At 34.4% G+C, this 19,827-nt stretch overlaps 1 protein-coding gene across 3 annotated transcripts in view; it reads left to right on the top strand.

Moving 5' to 3' along the window:
• Positions 1–19,827, top strand: part of Nol4 (nucleolar protein 4) — a 337,271-nt gene that overhangs the window by 76,100 nt on the left and 241,344 nt on the right. For all 3 annotated transcript variants that reach the window (XM_047525899.1, XM_047525898.1, XM_047525900.1), the window contains exon 2: positions 1,979–2,128. In XM_047525899.1, the coding sequence (XP_047381855.1) occupies positions 1,979–2,128 (150 nt within the window). The remainder of the gene's footprint in view (positions 1–1,978; positions 2,129–19,827) is intronic.

Genomic DNA, 19,827 nt, shown 5'->3' with positions numbered 1-19,827 from the left:
AGGATATAGGCCAGAAAGGGGCATCTGGAAATGTGCTTTCCTGGATACTGCCCTCTAAGCTGTAGCAATTTTCCAGAGTGGACACTGCCATGCTTCATGCAGTTTCTCTGGACTCCCAGTGTCTACTGGTCTTGTTTCAGGAGACCAGTGAGGTATTATCCAGGGGGCCCAGTTATAGAAGTTATAACTTTTATAGAAGTTATAGAAGAAAGACCTATCACAGAAGAGATGTGGAAAGTCTGAAACCAAATTATGAACTATATGCAACACAGGTAATTTTTGAAGGGAGCACTTCAGAGTGAACATAGGTGAGAGGCCTGGCTGTTGGATTAACATGCAATTTTATATATCTTGTTATTGCAATGTGCTGCTTTAGTCATGGCTACGGATGAGAGAGAGAGAGAGAGAGAGAGAGAGAGAGAGAGAGAGGGAGGGGGCGGGGGGAGAGGGGAAGGAGGGGAGAAAGGAAAGAAAGAGAGAAAGACCAAAGCAACAGAAAACAAAGTACTGGATGGTTTGCTTTCAGTTTTGCAGTAATTTTATCCTGCTGGGGTTACTTTTCAAAGAGACTCTTGCCATTTGACTATTAACTGTGAAATATTTTTATTTAGGTTCATCACTTTGGCTTGTGCTATTTACCAGTATTAATGGATATATCATATTACTTCATGTTATTGTGTGTGCGTGTGTGCGTGTGTGTGTGTGTGTGTGTGTGTGTGTGTGTGTGTGACGAGGGGTGGGGGAGAGAGAGAGAGAGAGACTGACTTCACAAGCAGGAAGCCCTTTCATACTATAGCCATGTAAGATTATCCTTTTTCATTATCTCAGTTCTAGCTTGTAATTTGTCTCTCATCTGTGTTAGTTCCTGGATCTAGACTGGACTTCCCACTGCCATAACTTTGTGCTGTTTCAGCCCCTTCCCTATGTCAAATTGTAGTTCTTCCAAGAAGCTGCCTTAGTAGGAGGTGATATATCATTTTCTGAACTCCTGTAATACTTTGCTTATATTTTTTATGTAACCATTAAAACGATAAGGTCCACCATTTACTATATGCTAAACATTGGGTTACATCCTTTACATTTATTATTATTATTATTATTTTTGGGTGGGTACTGGGGATTGAACTCAGTGGCACTCAACCACTGAGCCACATCCCCAGTCCTATTTTGTATTTTATTTAGAGACAGAGTCTCACTGAGTTGCTTAGTGCCTGGATGTTGCTGAGGCTGGCTTTGAACTCGCCATCCTGCCTCAACCTCCTGAGCTGCTGGGATTACAGGCATGCACCACTGCACCCGACTTTTACATACCTTATTTTATTCAATTATTACAATGTTTCTGTGAAGGGCTCCATTATCCCCATTATGCAGCTGTGAAAACAAAATTTAGAGAAGTTTAAGTGATTTGAAGTTTAAGTGATTGAGATCCACAGTTTACACATAGGTAATCTCTTGAACTTTTTATACATTTGTCCTTCAGTTTAACATTGATAATATGTGCATTTTTCTTTCCTAGACTATATGATGTTTGAGCATAGAGACTCAATATTATCTCTTATTTCTCTAATTATAACTCCCAGGACCTAGTAACTCAAACATTGGTTTGATGAATCAAGCAGTATCTAGACTGAAATTATTGCAATAAAAATTACTAGGCATTAAATATATTTTAAAATAACATAAGAAAGTTAGTTATACTGATGACCACAAGTAAGTCATTATAAAAGCCCCAAAGATGGAATTTATGGATAGGCATGATTTACATGATATTAAGTATGCCTTTCTCCTGTTTCTTATAGTCCTGTATGTAAGTAATGTATAAAATGGTAAGATATTCATTCATGAACTTTTGAAGTTTTCTATGTAGATGATTCATTTTAGACTATCAAAACATTTTGGCTTAATCAATTTTGTGTGTTAAATGCAAATGACTATATTGATTTTGTGGGGTTTTTGTTTTATTTTGTTTTGTTTATAGGATGGAGTAGGAGTAGATGAGAAGCTGTCTTTGCGGCGAGTAGCTGTGGTTGAAGATTTCTTTGACATTATCTATTCGATGCATGTGGAAACAGGGCCAAATGGAGAACAAATTCGGAAACATGCTGGACAAAAGAGAACTTACAAAGCAGTAAGTAAAAAGAAAGAAAGAAAGAATTTTGAAAGTAGTTATTATGTTTGTTTGATAAAATAAGTTGGAAATAATTATAAATATTCTATCTTCAACATAAATTAGACCATATCATGGTCACATCCAACACTCAAAATATAATTATTACTGACTCTGTTTTGGTCATATTTTCAGAAGTCTATTGCATATAATTAAAACCTCTCTCTAGAATTCTCATACTGTTTTCTTTTAAATATATATATATACATATAAATAAATATATATGCAAATATTTATACAGTGTGGCAGTCCCATGCAAATGCCCATAAATGGGAAAATATATTTGTATTATAGATTATGTATCATAATATATGAATTATGGACTGCTGCCATTACTGTTTTAACATTTCTTCCCCATAAAATTATATTAATATATTTGGATATTTCTTATTTTATCTTTATAGCTTTATGGACAAAAAAAATGTATGTACTTTTCTTATGCCCCCTTATATTAAATACATTTGTCCTGAAGGACTTATATTTCTTAGTTTTCTAGAATGAACTATTAAAAATATGGGTTATTTTCATAAGTCTAATGCCCTTGAACATTTTAAAATAGAAAAAATGGAAATATATAACATTTTTATTGTAAATTATTTGAAAAGGAGATTTAATTAACTTAAATATTGAAATATATTTGTTGTCAAATGGAGTTATATATTATTTCCAAAATTCATAATTATACCTACAGTTTGATCTAGACATTTTAATCTAACTTCTTATTTAATTAAAAACTTTGTGAAATCATATTACTGTAGCTATTTCATCATTTCTAGCAAAATTGAACAGTAAATTATTCTTTTCCAATATGAGCAAAGTGTACATTAGAAGTACTTTATCAGCAATCAGAATAATATCCTCTTTTTGAATTCTTATTGAACTCTGCTTTTGGCTACCTTTATATTAACTGTTTTCAGCTATATTGATACACAATATCAGTCTGGATCCATTTTTTTTTCAGATACAGAAAAATGTGTGAAATGCTCAAAGTTTCAAATACAGGTACATATGTTTGAAAATTAGCTACTGAGCATAAGAAATAGCTTCTTTTTCCATAACTATTTTTTGCTATATTGCCAGGGTCATATTGAATCTTTGTAGTTGCATAATAACCCCTAATACATGTTGTATTTATTCCTCCTTTTCTATGGTTTTGTTTCTTGGCTGTTTCCAAATTGCATGGTTTGTGGGCAGGCACAACTGTAAGTTTCCTTACATAATTCTGCCACATAAACTTTCTTTTGACTTATACATCCAAGGAGACCTTCTTAGTTTTTATCATGACTAATGATAATAACCTAGCTTCTTGAGATATTTTTATATAGACTAATATTACTGAGCATACTCATTTTGCCTGTCTCCTAGCCAGAGTTATTCCTCTGGACAGTAATAGGGAAAAGATTACGTATTGATCTACTAATATCACTAACTGTGCACTCTTTTGATAATGCATTTTCATGAAATAGATACCTGAACTTGGTAAGACTCTGTAAGATAGGAATTCACAAGTTCAGTTGTTTTAAATGGAAAAAAAAATCTCAGCAAAACAATGAACAATAAAAAAGTAACTTCATCTGTAGAGTGGTAGCCAGATCTGTTTAGGTGCCAAAAGCAACTTAAAATAATTTAATCTTTAAAATGCATTCATTAGAGACCTATAATTAAATTGGAAGCATGAGTCTGTACCAGTGACCCAAGCCTCACCCTCTGCTTTCTTAAATGAATGTAGAGAATCTGGTCCAGTGTCATTATGCCTACTGTACACCTGCTAACTACTTTTGATAAATGTGCAAGTGTTTCCAACACATACACTTTCGTTATGAATATTATTAAGACATTTTTTGCCTTTTGGGTTGGAATGCCATCTTTTAAAGCAAAAGCAGTACCTGAAATATCATCCAACCTCTCTTGAGTATGTCCCATTTGAAGATCCTTCTCTTTTCCAAGTTTATTTTTTATTTCTTCATTTAAAGTTTTGTCACCTTGTCCTAATAGCTGGAAGGTTCTTTTGGCCTAACCTTTTTTTTTCTGCTGGTATCTCTCAATTGAATCCTAATTAGGGAACATTTCCATTTTATGGAGTAATAATTCATTGTAGGAAAAAAAGAGAAAGAACTGCTGCAGAGCCAGCAAAATGGTGCACATGACTCAACAGTGAATTGAGTCTAATGTTAAAAATTAATATAAATGTTCAATTAATGGGGCATAAAACTAAAATACAATTTGAAATGGAATGGTTCAGTGCTATTAGAGCCATAGCCTGTTGGGTCAGAGTTTAGATCTCAACAGTAATGCTAGTCATTGGTAGGATTAGCAATATAACCTATTGCAATTATAATGGTTCCCATTAAGTTTAAGATTTTTTTCCTTAGTTCTAACACATTGGCCCATATAGCATGCATGATTATGTTTATTGACCTTCTTTTTCTCCCTTTTCCTACATGGCCAAGAAACCATACTTATACAACTAATCATTAAAGCGTTTCATATTGTCTTAACAATATTATCAATAGATTTAGTGGTCATTTTATTTACTTTGCCTTTTTTGCAAATCTTCTTTCTATGTTTTCACTCTGCAGGAAATGGTGGTCTTTTAATATTGGATTAACTTTTGAATGCTATTTGGTTTTCCTATCTGCAGTATATCATTCCTTGAAATATCTAGGTATTACACAACTTACAAATTATTGCAAAATCTGGTCTGAAATACAGATTAAATTGGAGGGTATATATTCTATTACTCAAGAGCTCTATAAAATCCACATAAAATGACACATTCTAGGAATTTGTAAAGGCTATCATAATTATTTTTAATTATTGAAATCTAGTGTTTTGTAGATCTTTTTTTCTGCATTTGTATCTGTGTACTGGTAACTGATACTAGTGCACTCAGTGTGTTTCCTGCTATATATTTAACTATGGTCAATTCTCAGTTATCTATATTAATAGAATGGAGAAGAGATGTGAGCCATCACTTGTGTTTGGATTTAAAATGTATCTTTGTTCTAAAAATGAAATGCAGGTGTGTTTAGCAATGTGAAAAGTAACTTAAGAATTAATGGTGTAACTTTATAAAAATAATTCAGGAATTTGTCTTGTCTTCCCTTTTCTAACTTCTGCCTGAACTCCTCATTTATTGAATACATCACTGTTCTCTCACTATCTTTTATTACTTGTATTTAATCACAGGTGAAGCACAGCTGCCTTTTCAGCGTCAAATTAAAGGATTAAGTTTCAAAGCTCTTTCTTACTACATGTAAAATAAGAGTAACTGGTGGAAATCCAGGAACTAAGGGGAAAGTCAGCATTATCAATAGAGAGAACAGTCTGCATATACATGTATATACACACATACACAATTTGCAGTGTGATATCATAAACTTACATGTATTACTCATATATAGAGCTGCCAATAATTACATTTATTTAATTCAGAGTAGAGAGCATATGCTATAGCTAAAAGAAAATAGGCTGGAAGCCAGACAAACAGAACTTTACATTTCAAATCTAGCACTCATTTCCTTTCTGTGCCACTTTTGGCAAATTATTTACTTTTTGCCTTTAGGAGGGGATAATGATATACATAATGTGGTGAAATGAATATGTTAATATGCATAAAGTGCTTGGCATATGGTAAACTTGCTACTGATGTTACTTCTCCTCCTTTATTTAATTACTATTCCAGTTCCAGGTAGAAGAACAAGTAAGGCAATTAGCATTACTCTATCATACAGATCATAGCTCTCTTGCCAGATGAAGTTCATAAGAATTTCAGTTATTTCATTTTCTTTCCTCAAATTTTAAATCTCTTAAATTATTCACAAGTTTTCAAATTTTAGAAATTAATATTTTTAATTAAATTTTTTTAAACTGTCAATTTAATTTTCTGAAAAATACTAAAAATAGTTCTCTTTAAAGGGTTTGCTCTCAATAGGAAGAGAATTGTCCTTTCCAGAAATCACTGTAGGAACAAAGAACATTTTCAATTTTTCAGTTCTACTCCAAAAGTCAATAGGGAAAATCTTTATTATATCAGTTCCAGAACACTCAACCTAAAAACTTCAGTTCACACTCCTTTAGCCTTTTCGTTTAATAAGCATCTATTGGTTCATCATCTTGATTCTGCTAAATAGGATATTTTAATTTACATTAGATTCTACTAGCTTGTTGTATAAAACATTCTTATCAACTTATGATGAGACCAATAAGCCAAACTTACAGCCAGTGTGGTTGAAAAAAATAGCACTAAACTAAAATGTGAGAGTTCTGAACAATTATTTAATCTCTTTTTGGCTTAGGTTACACTTTCCTCACATATGAAAGGAAGGGGCTGTCTTTCAGTTTCCACGAAGGCCCAATGGAATTAAAACAGTGATAATAGTATGCATGGGGCCATTGCTGTCCTTAGGACAAAAGGAAGACAGTAGTCAAGTGAGCAAATTGGTTGACACAAGAAATGCTAAAATATGGGGAATTCATCCAGGTCTTATCAAAACAGATTGACTGTTAAGCATAGCACAGAGATAGAAGCTTTTTGTTCCATTATTATCTAGAGAGTTCTCCTGAAATTATAATAACGATAATCACAGTAGTAAAAATGATATGTAGTCATTTGCCTTCCTATTTGTATGATTTTAAAATAATAATCGAAGAAAGAAGACCATAAAAATCACTATCAGATGTCAGCAGATTTTTCACTCCTCTGTATTTTTGCAAGTAAGTTTGTGGTAATCTACCCAGATTTTAAGTGGACAGCTCCTTCAGCCTTTAAGCTGCAATGCAACAGGTATGACAGATGTGCAAGTCTTAGTTGCATTTGCTCCTGACCTGTGTATGGCGATGCTACAGATCCCTTCTGTTTATTCAATGTTTTTCTGTAACTTTGTTGTAAAATAGATGATGATGATGAGCATCAGTGTTGCCTGTCTGTAGTCTGAGACAAGGTTTTGTAGGGTTTTGAGACCTTTCACTGTGGGATGACGCTGTTATCTGTACATTTCTGTGATGGCTGCCAGGAAGACTTTGGTCCCCAACGTATTTCCCTTCCTCATCACAGAGCCTCAAGCCTTACTATTAGAACTTAATATATTTGAACTTAAGCATTAACCCCTACATCTTCAGTGTAAAATTCAGACGTCCTTAGGCAAGAGAAGACAAAGAATAAATTAGGCTGCTAGAAATCATTGGTGTTTTATATTGTCACTTTAAAAATTTTCTTCTATCTCTCACCTCTAGCTGATCTAAGAGTGATACAGTATGGGAATGTGAGACATGGCATAGGTAAATCTGCTGACCTGCCACGTATCAGAAGATTTGCTGATTTTTCTAAGAGTTCTAGTGTGGCATCAAGCATAATAGGCTTCAGCATGTGTTTGATGGTTAGAAGTGAGAACTGTATCATCCAGATGAGAATGAGAAGTCTCCACCATCTCTTTCAAAAATATTTATTTTCAAAAAAAAAGGAACTACATCTCCTTTAAGAAATATTTTTAAAAAAGATTAGAACATATTATTTTGAAATAAAGGCAAAGTATTAGTTAAAAATCTAAGAGATGAAATGTTTTTCAGAAAAGGCACTATTAGGCATGGCAAATTAATAGAATATAAAAATATTTATATTTCCTTTTAGTATTTTGAATTCTTTCCTCTCCTGCCACAGATCCAAGTGCCGGGATAGCTTGTTTCTGAAGCATAGGGGTGAAGAAAATAGTTTCTGGGGCTTAGAACCTCATGTCTGTAGGCCACCTCTAAGCTTCTTTGATGGAATGTGAAAAGAAAATCAAAGCAAAATAATAAAACAAACAAATATAGGTCCTTGCCTTTTTATACGGAGGATATCATTTATTTAATTTCATTGTTATAAACCTGAGTGCTGTAAACAGTCACTGTGGTTATCTAACAGAGACAGGAAAATAAAGAGAGCTATTCCAAATTCAAACATTTTTTTTATTTAGTGAGGGTTTTTCAGTATTGAACTAATTAATAATTGACCCTGTTATACAGTAAATGAGTGATCTGAAATGTACTTTATGGCTAGTTTATCTTGGATAGTTTATCAATAAAATATTATTCAATTGTGGATATTTTACAGGAAAGTTTGTGAGGGTATAGTCAGTTTTTCCTTGCTGTAATCAAAAGACTTGACAAGAACACCTTAAAGGAGGGAAACATTGTCTCATGGCTTTAGAGGTTTAGTTTATAAAAATACTGTGAATTTGTGCCCCTTCTTATTTGGCTCCATTGCTCTGGGCCCCAGTGAGGCAGAACATCATGGTGGAAGAAAGCAACTCAGGGGCTGGGGAGATAGCTCAGCTGGTAGAGTGCTTGCTTTGCAAGCACAAGGCCCTGAGTTCGATCCCCAGTACCGCAAAAAAAAAAAAAAAAGAAAGCAACTCAGGACATCACTGCCAGGAAGCAGAGAGAGGGCTTTGCTCACCAGAGACAAAATATAAACTCTAAAGACACAACCCCAGTGACCTATCTCCTCCAGTCATACCCTGCCTGCCTATAATTATCACCCAGTTAATCCATATCAGTTGATTAATCCGCTGATGGTTATGACTCTTGTGATCTAATCTGATCTCATAATTTCACTTTTAAGTTCAGAGCTGCAACCCATGGCTGTAAAGACTACAATGCACAATGCAAATTTGCAGCAAATAATTACCCTGGATTTATTCAAATTTGGAGGCTCTTTATGAAGTAAATAAGTAAATATGGAATACATGTATGAATACATACATACATACATATATATACATAATATATTTTAAACACAGGAAAAATTGTTTTTCCTTTTTGATTTTAAGGGAAATTTTTTTGTTTCATTAAATAATGGTATTTCCTTTGAGCTAGGATATAAACATGTTACTCACTTTTTCACACATTGGTTTATTTATATCAGTTACACACAGACACACACACATGCACACACACACACACACACACACACACACACACAGAGTTTTCACCTGGGTGATTCCTAAATGTTGAAAATTATTCAATTTATACATGGTGCTGATAAGGCTAAATTCATTTTTATGTTACAATAGTGTCATTCTCTGGGTGTAACTAAAAATCAATGAATATTATTTAAACTACTGAGATTCATAAAACATCTCAGATGGAAAAAAAACTCAAAAACTCAGTGGTATGGTAACTAAAGTTATTAAATAGCAGTCCTAAACAGAAGAATCGTGTAGTTCACTGCCACTTTCACGATTGATTTACTTTTCTTAGAGTTGTCACAGGTAGTCAGGGTAATAGTGAAAACCCTGTATTCAAAAGCTGTCTTGTTATCGAGGCAATCAAAAGATGTAAGAGGTCATCCAAACCAGATTATCATCGACTAATATTCCATGTACTTTCATCAGTAATTTTTTTATTAAGTCATATTGTCCCAGCAAATTTTTCTGAAAAGGGAATTAACCTTGGGAGAAACTTCATTAACTCTTTATGTCAGCCTAGTAAATTGCTACTTCAGTGCACCCTAGTGGCAAAAGTTAGACAACGCAGCTTTAAAAGTACTCAACAATTAATGCTTAACTGGGAGGTGATTCTAGAGGTTTGTTTTCCTGGGTACTGTGATGATGTCATAGTCTCCTGAACTTCCGAAAGCGTATGCGTGTGTGCACACATATGAATAGTACTAGTAAGGGGGCATAGAACATTGGAAACTAAAGTGAGGTTGTAGAAAGTCAATGGTACCAGCATTGACGTCAGTTAGATCTATGTTTAAATCCTGATAGTGCAGTTTCTATGTGTGTTATTTTGGCATGTTAGTATCGTTTAGGGTCGTTTTGAGGATCATAAATAACATATGCAAAGGTTTAATTGAATAATTGCCTCAAATGCTATAGTTTTTATTTAGCTGAATCGAGAATTTTTTAATATATGGAGTCATCTATTGGGTAACAGGTGTTATAAATTGCCTTTTATAGAATTTGAATATATAATAAAAAGTCTCCTTTTTCATGTGTCAACAGTGCTCCTCAGTGACCTGTGGACATCACGTATTCATGTCTTCATTTGCAACCTTCCCAGAACTGAACATTTTATTTACTGGCTTCATAAACAGCAGTTTTAGTCATTTCATAATAAATAAAAGATCACAATTTAGCAATTTTTATGCATTTATCTTTACTACTTCTCATCCCCCTTTCTGCCTTCGACATTCTGGGACTATTTCATCATGGCTAGCACATCCCACATTTGAGCATGGCTCTGCTCCTTAAGCCATAGCAATTGGAAAATGTGACTCCTGAACAAAAGTGAGAGAGTGATCCTGTTGCTATTTCTGAGAATTTACAATTTGAAACAAGTAATTTCTATCTTGGTGTTATTCTCAACAGTGGGAAAGATGTAAACATGATATCTTTTCTCAGATATATCAGTTGTATAATTATTAGCATGGTTTAAATAGGTATCTCCCAAGAGGGCATGATAGGGCTTGGAGCAGACAGGTGGTATTGCTGCCGATACTGCAAGGTTACTTAATATCTCTAAGCTTTAAGTGTTAAATTCCAGCAATACGACCATCAGCTATTGTGATAACCAAAATAGACCTCTGCTCTCTATTTGCAAAAATTCACCAAGAGAAGCTGGTAAACACCACCAAGTAAGAGATATTTTCTAAAGGAAACTCTGGGGCAAGTTTTATACTTAATATCTCCAAAAAAGTGCTTTCCTTATTTGTCAGTTGTTGAGCAATTCAAGAATTCAGACAATGAATTCTGCATCCCTGGTGCCTTACCGTCTCCCAGACTGCCCCTGGCTTGCATAAGTATGTGAGGACTAAAAAACTTACTAAATTCTCTAGCAGAGTGAAATCTAAATTTCTTCCTTTTTACATTTTACTAAATGGAATGGCTAATTCTTGCTTGCCTTGAGTGTCTGTAGCAACTATATTCTTAGCCATGATCAAAAAAAAAAAAAAAAGTATAATAAAAATGAACTACCAGGGAGAGTCGCAGCAAGAGGCTTTGAGAGCTTGAATGTGCCAGTCAACACTGGATTAAGAGGGTGATCTGCTTGTCTTGTCCTTCTCTAAGCCCCAACAGAAACATGAAGGTACAATGTAAAACACACTCTTCTTGAAAAATCCAGAGAAATAGATTTCCCGCACTCTTATGAGCATAATTGTATATTTTAATGTATTTCTTCATGTTGCTGGTAATTCTATAAATATTTGCTTTGCTGAGTCATTTTATTTACATATGATATTTAGGAATTCTTCCTATTTTACTATTAGGAAACATGTATGAAGAAAATCTTTTCCAGTGCCCATCTGCTCATTTTTTTCATCTAGTGTAAAGAACTCTCTGTTATGACAATCTGTTCCTTAGAAGCCAAATAGTCTATCATGAGAAGTGACTCAAAAGTAGAACCCACAGCTTTTGTGATACACCTCCAGTTTTTCTGACTCTTTTTGGTACTGTCACATTAACTCAATTGGTGACTATTTTTATTATCGTAAAATAAATCTCAAAATTAAAGATGTTCATTGTTATTAAAAAAAAAAAGGTTAAAGAAATTTCTTCCTTGAAAAGAAGGATGTCTAAATTTGAAGCATCATTAATGAAACAAAAAGATATTTTCAGTAACAGTTCATTTCAATTTAACTTCTCTGCCTACAGTTTGATTTACTAACATGTATTGATGTCGGGGGACCAGACTTATCTGATGTTGCTGTGGGATGCTGCTGCCTCCCTGCATTTCCTCCTCTAGGTTCTTTGCAGCATGCTGTGAATTTCTGTGCCTTTCCCCAAGCTGTGCCTTTGCCTTCTGTTCAGCACTTGTGCCATTTCCCTGTCTCTGGAGGACGCTGCCTTCCTGCCCTTGCACCACATTCACCTCTCATGTCTCTCACTCTACATTTGAAGCATTTGCCTCAAATCTTCAAATTGCTTAGAGCTGTCTGAAAAACTGACCTGAACTGTCTAAAAATATCCCTGTCTGCTTTAGACTGTCTTTGGATTTGCCAACTTTCGTTTTAAATTTGACCACATACCCACCATCTTCTCTCAGCACCACACAGAAATCTTTGGATAGATAGTTCCGCTACTGGAGACCAGTGGTTTTCCATTTTATATCATAGCCCACGAGTGAACTGTGAAGTCAATTTAGTGGTCCGTGATCACTTACCCACCTTTAAAAACATAAAATCAAGAAGTGATTAGAAATCAAAAATCAGTTTTACTTTATGAATTTATGCATGTGCTAGTTTATAATGGAAAGTGTATTTATTCTTGTGCTATTGATCTAAAGAGTTGGAAAGCATTGCTTGAAGTGGGTACTGTGATCTAAAATTGCCTGCACTGTCCAATAATTACTCCTATTTTCATAGCCTCTCACTTCTCTTGTCATACTCTTAGATATTCCTGTCTAATAGTTTGTTCCAGATTTAAAATTAACTTCCGACACAAACCTGTATTGTCCTTCATCATAGATAAGCACACCCATTAAGGTGACAGGATTTAACAAATACGATACAGGACATCAGTTATAGTTCAATGTCAGATAATCATTTTTAGTATAATTTGATCCAAATATTGTATGGTTATTTGGAGTTTCAAATTAAATTTAGTACCTTATGTTTTATCTAGCCATCTTAATACTACGTAAAAATCAACTCTAGGTATTCCTAGTTGGGGTAGGTCACATGCCTCAATGAGGTGAAGAAGATCAGAGGAACTGATGAATGAATAGGAAAACTGAACATAGAAAATGATCAGAGAAAAAGTAAGGGAAAGAAGAAATGGACAGTGATATGAACTCAAAATAGCACTCTATAGTAATGCTCCTATCAGGGTAGGTGCAAAAAAGTAGTGCTACAGAATCGATAGGAACCCAGACAAAATGTGAACATCTCCACCAGGGAGGAGTGGCAAGTTTGGGGTTGATGGGCAAATCTAGTAGCAGGAGTTTTGGTATTAGAAATGTCATTAAGGCACAGGAATTCTGTTGGTCTTTAGCATACATTTAGAGATCAGATAGATACAACTATTCCTGAAAGTTTTTTTTTACATTATTTTAAAATTTATTTTTCTCCTTTTTATTATTATTATTATCACTATTATTATTTAGCATATGCAATACACATACTTGTTTTCAAAATATATAGACTGTAAAGCTCAACAATCAGCAGATGATGCAACTAAAAATTAACAAAACCACATATACATGTATTTCACTGAGAAGTATAATCAAATGGCAAATATGCTTATGGAAAAATACCCAACATTAATTGTTGTTAGGGAATTTCACATTAAGACCATAATGGGATACTTAAGAGGTTGCCTATGGTTGTTTTTAACACATGATGAACATTTATATATATATATATATATATATATATAAATATAAATATATATATATATATATGTATATAGGCAATCTCTTAAGTATCCCATTATGGTCTTAATGTGAAATTCCTGAAAGTTTTTGAGGGACACAGTGAATACAAATTAGATAGGCAGACCAGTATGTCTGGCTTTTTGTCTAATTGGTTATTGTTATGTATGAACTTTTCACTTAAGAATTTTTTGAGTCTTGATCAAAATATTTTTTGAGTCTTGATCAAAATATTTTTCAGCATCACTTTAAATTAGTCCAATAATTATCAAAATGTGATTCCAATAATTTGATATATCCAGGCACATTAGTGCTTAGAACCATATCCAGCAGTATTGGGAGACAAATGTAGAGCCTATGTGTTCAGGTATTTGAATGAATAAATGTTCAGTTGAACAAGATTGTTCCTTACACACCTAGGCAAATTAATTATTTCCTCTGTAGAGGTACAGTGGTGTATACTGCTCACCTTTTTGTATGCATGGAATGATTAAAAACAATCCACATAAATAAAATCACAAATCATGGGCATTTCAGTTTTTTAATATGTCTAGAAAAATATCAAAACCTTGGCTGTGTACCAGTTGTCATTTCAAATTCCACTCTGTGACAATGTTGTGAGCTTTTATTTAAGTCCTACATTCCTTTCTTTTCTTTTTCTTTCTTTCTCTCTCTCTCTCTCTCTCTCTCTCTCTTTTTTTTTTTTTTTGGTAACGAGAATTGAACCCAGGGACACTTAACCACTGAGCCACATCCTCAGCCCTTTTTTATTTTTTAATTTAGAGACAGGGTCTTGCTACATTGCTTCGGGCCTTGATAAGTTGCTGAGGTTGGCTTTGAATTTGCAATACTCCTGCCTCAACCTTCTAAACCTTGGGAGGCCCCTAAATTCCTTTCTTGAAATGTATGCAAAGATGCACAATATGTAACAAAGATAAAGGGAAAACAATCCTTCAGCTGGAGATGTTACCCAAGGTGTTGATTTTATTCCTTCAGATAGTGTTCTTTCTGGACTATGATATACCATGACTCATGAATCAGAACATATAGGTCCTTTAATAGCATTTTCATTGATAGACTCTTTTCAATTCTATTTTTAATTTTATTTTTTTAAATATAAAATTTTCTATAACTGCATTATCCTGTTATGCACCCTGTAGATGGTTTGTGATAGAAATTTTCTCAAATAAAGATAAGCAGATTTCACTAGGAGAATATCTATAATTTATTCTTTATCTATAAAGACTGGGGTTTCACCAGACAAAATGTCAGAAGTTTGACTCCCCAGGGCAAATTCTCTCATAAGTGTACTGTGTGATATTTGACAAAAGCTATGATTATTATGTTTTTATTCCAGTAAAATGAAAGTATATTGTTATTTTCTGTGTTCACATTTAAACAAAGTAGAGTGATGTAAAAAAAATTAATGCGATGATTTATATGTTCAATTTTTGTTTGTTCTAAAGCTCAGTATCTGAAAAGGAATACACTCTACCAAAGCATCAAGTGACTTTTTCAAGTAAACAATACTCATTTTTTAATGTATTTTTGGTACTGGAGATTGAATTTAGGACACTTTATCATTGAAATAAATCCCCAGTCCTTTTATTTTTTGAGATAGAGTCTTGCTTGAGGACGTCGCTAAGTTACTTAGACTGGCCTCAAACTTGCCATCCCCCTATGGCAACCTCCTGGGTCACTTGAATCGCAGGTGTGAACCACTGTGTCTGACTTAAAGGCATGCTACTTAGAAACACTGATCCCACCCCACCACCTCCTGCAGTAGTGCAGGGAGGTCAAAATGGTGTGAGTTTGTTTGCTAAATATTTCGGTTAGCTTAGTTTTGTTTGGTTGCTTTATAAAGCAATTGATACTGCTTATAAGTCGCCAATGTCATGTAATGCCTTTATTTCAGCTCCTACATTAGTTTCAAATATGGGACCCAGATTGGCTTCTCTGCTGATGAATTTCTCTTAACAATAAGAAATCTTGTTCCTTTAGAAAGAGCTATTTACATTCTTCTCATACTTTCCATGGAAAGTGGAAATCCTGTGTATTTAGTTTCCTATTAGGGCTGGGGAGATAGCTCAGTTGGTAGAGTGCTTTCCTTGCAAGCACAAGGCCCTGGGTTCGATCCCCAGCACCACAAAAAAAAAAAAAAAAAAAAAAAAAAAAAAAAAAGTTTCCTATTATATTATGACATTGTCACTAAGACATCATTTTAGCCCTCAGTTCTGCCTGTTCTGGAACAGGACAGATGGCCTGTTAATTTTTTCCAGGTGGAGCTCTGAAATGCTGCTGTTGGTCTGGCAAGTTTCTGATGGAACTTTGTAACCTGAGACAAGGCACAGAGTGCTTGGCTGCCCCTTCTATTCAGAAGGATCACCTCAAACTGGATGGTGCCTTTTATACTTAAAGAACCTCACACCAGGAAATGTTATAAACATTTTAGAATAACTATAATTAGCCTGTACTGTAAGGCTAATATATTAACTCTTTATGTATGAAACAGTCTCTATTTTTTAAAATAATTATTACCAGCAGTTGTTGTAAAACCTAGGTGTTCAAGGCATAGTCTCTGAACCAGGTTATCAGATGTGAGTTCTGTCTTACACTTAATTGACAAAATGCATAAAGCCTCTTGAAGCTCAGTTTCTTCATCTGTTAAAAACAGACCCATATTCATGATGATGGCAATTCAGGCAGGGCAGTGCTGTAAGGATTAAATGATAAAATCCATAAACACTCAAGTAATGAAAAACTTAACTACACATAAATCATTTAGTATTTTCTTCTGTCAAACACAGCCAAATCAAGAACTAGTGTCATATAGTTAAAGAGAATTCTAATTTTGAGACTGGTTGACTCTCTTATCATTTAAGGAACTGGAGAATGGCATATTTATGTACAAGCTGATGAAAGCTAGCAGGCCTTTCTATTGAATATAGTCAGAAATGAAACAGTTGAAATTAGAGATGGATGTTTGGGGCTGAGAAAGGAAGGCATGAGACAAATTTCCCTGTTTTATCATTTCTTCTTTGTTACAGATTTTTCTCTCAATCTGCAATGCTTTTCGACTTGAGTTAAGGAGATAAAATTGCATAATATAATTATGAGACACAGTCTGAGAAAAAATATAGCAGTACAACTACTTGTTATTAAATGGTTTTGACAATTGATTATTTTTTCAATTTTCTAAAAGTTTGTATCACTTTATGTAGTTAGATTCAAGTTGGAATTGTAACTTTCACACTAAAAAAGCAAACGTAAGAAAATTTTAGGTATAAGTAGTTGAATTTACAAAATGAATTTTGCAAATTAGCTTATCTATGATTTATCCATGGTTGATTATCTCTGGTCGATTTTTCTTACTTCTTTTGGATACTTGACATTTTTACCTTAATTGTGCTGTATTGAGGGGAAGCTGAGTGGCACTTGTGATCTGCCAGGATTTGGCTTTATAGTTTAGTGCTTTTTGAAGTACTGTTTCTTATTTTTCGGGAAGGCAGGCTCTTGATTGTTGAGAAAGAATACTCATCTTCCTTTCAATTATAGTATTTGTTTGTGGACTTTTTAAGGAATATATTCCCAATGATTTGCTTGCATTTACATTTTGAGAACATTTCTTCACTTTTTTTTTTTTTTTTTTTTTTTTTTTCTTTTTATTGTAAACAAATGGGATACATGTTGTTTCTCTGTCTGTACATGGCGTAAAGGCATACCATTTGTGTAATCATAAATTTACATAGGGTAATGTTGTTTGATTCATTCTGCCATTTTTTCCCTTCCCCCCCTCCCCTCCCACCCTTCCCCTCCATCTATACAGTCCTTCCTTCCTTTATTCCTGCCCCCCTCCCTAAACCCAACTCCAACCCCAACACTAACCCTTCCCACCCCCATTATGTGTCATCATCCACTTATTAGCGATATCATTCTTCCTTTGGTTTTTTGAGATTGGCTTATCTCACTTAGCATGATATTCTCCAGTTTCATCCATTTGCCTGCAAATGCCATAATTTTATCATTCTTTATGGCTGAGTAATATTCCATTGTATATATATACCACATTTTCTTTATCCATTCATCAATTGAAGGACATCTAGGTTGGTTCCACAATCTGGCTATTGTGAACTGAGCAGCTATGAACATTGATGTGGCTGTATCTCTGTAATATGCTGATTTTAAGTCCTTTGGGTATAGGCCAAGGAGTGGGATAGCTGGGTCAAATGGTGTTTCCATTCCAAGTTTTCTAAGGAATCTCCACACTGCTTTCCAGAGTGGCTGCACTAATTTGCAGCCCCACCAGCAATGTAAGAGTGTACCTTTCTCCCCACATCCTCGCCAACACCTGTTGTTGGTTGTATTCTTGATAATTGCCATTCTAATTGGGGTGAGATGGAATCTTAGGGTGGTTTTGATTTGCATTTCTCTTATTACTAGAGATGTTGAACATTTTTCCATATGTTTGTTGATTGCTTGTACATCTTCTTCTGTGAAGTGTCTATTCATTTCCTTAGCCCATTTGTCAATTGGATTGTTTACATTCTTGGTGTAGAGTTTTTTGAGTTCTTTATAGATTCTGGAGATTAGCGCTCTATCTGAAGTATGATTGGCAAAGATTTTCTCCCACTCTGTAGGCTCTTTCTTCGCATTGCTGATAGTTTCCTTTGCTGAGAGAAAGCTTTTTAGTTTGAATCTATCCCAGTTATTAATTCTTGCTTTTATTTCTTGTGCTATGGGAGTCCTGTTGAGGAAGTCTGGTCCTAAGCCGACATGTTGAAGCTCTGGACCTACTTTTTCTTCTATAAGATGCAAGGTCTCTGGTCTGATTCCGAGATCCTTAATCCATTTTGAGTTTAGTTTTGTGCATGGTGAGAGATATGGGTTTAGTTTCATTCTGTTGCATATGGATTTCCAATTCTCCCAGCACCATTTGTTGAAGAGGCTATCTTTTCTCCATTGCATATTTTTGGCTCCTTTGTCTAGTATGAGAAAATTGTATTTATTTGGGTTTGTGTCCGTGTCCTCTATTCTGTACCATTGATCCACCTTTCTATTTTGGTACCAATACCATGCCGTTTTTGTTACTATTGCTTTGTAGTAGAGTTGAAGATCTGGTATTGCGATACCCCCTGCTTCACTCTTTCTGCCAAGGATTGCTTTAGCTATTCTGGGTTTTTTATTCTTCCAGATGAATTTCATAATTGCTTGCTCTATTTCTGTAAGGTACATCATTGGGATTTTAATTGGAATTGCATTGAATCTGTATAGCACTTTTGGTAGTATGGCCATTTTGACAATATTAATTCTTCCTATCCAAGAACATGGGAGATCTTTCCATCTTCTAAGGTTTTCTTGAATTTCTTTCTTTAGTGTTCTGTAGTTCTCATTGTAGAGGTCTTTCACCTCTTTTGTGAGATTGATTCCCAAATACTTTATTTTTTTCGAAGCTATTGTGAATGGGGTAGTTTTCCTAATTTCTCTTTCTGAAGATTCATCGCTTATATATAAAAATGCCTTCGATTTATGTGCATTGATCTTATATCCCGCTACTTTACTGAATTCACTTATGAGATCTAAAAGTTTTCTGGTGGAATTTCCTGGTTCCTCTAAGTATACAATCATATCATCAGCAAATAGGGATAGTTTGAGTTCTTCTTTTCCTATTCGTATCCCTTTAATTTCTTTGGTCTGTCTAATTGCTCTGGCTAGAGTTTCAAGGACGATATTGAATAGAAGTGGTGAAAGAGGGCATCCCTGCCTTGTTCCAGTTTTTAGAGGGAATGCTTTCAGTTTTTCACCATTAAGAATGATATTAGCCATGGGTTTAGCATAGATGGCCTTTACAATGTTAAGGAATGTTCCCACTATCCCTATTTTTTCTAGTGTTTTGAGCATGAAGGGGTGCTGTATTTTATCAAATGCTTTTTCTGCATCTATCGAAATAATCATGTGATTCTTGACTTTAAGTCTATTGATATGGTGAATGACATTTATTGATTTCCTGATGTTGAACCAACCTTGCATCCCTGGGATGAAACCCACTTGATCATGGTGCACTATCTTTTTAATATGTTTTTGTATGCGATTTGCTAAAATTTTGTTTAGAATTTTTGCGTCGATGTTCATTAAGGATATTGGTCTGAAATTTTCTTTCCTCGATGTGTCTCTGTCTGGTTTAGGAATCAGGGTAATATTGGCTTCATAGAATGAGTTTGGGAGAGTTCCCTCCTCTTCTATTTTCTGGAATACTTTGAGAAGTATTGGAATGAGTTCTTCTTTAAAAGTTTTGTAGAACTCGGCTGAGA

The sequence above is a fragment of the Sciurus carolinensis genome, chromosome 15 (assembly GCF_902686445.1).
Source record: "Sciurus carolinensis chromosome 15, mSciCar1.2, whole genome shotgun sequence".
NCBI lineage: Eukaryota > Metazoa > Chordata > Mammalia > Rodentia > Sciuridae > Sciurus > Sciurus carolinensis.
This window is presented reverse-complemented; position numbering and strand designations above follow the sequence as displayed.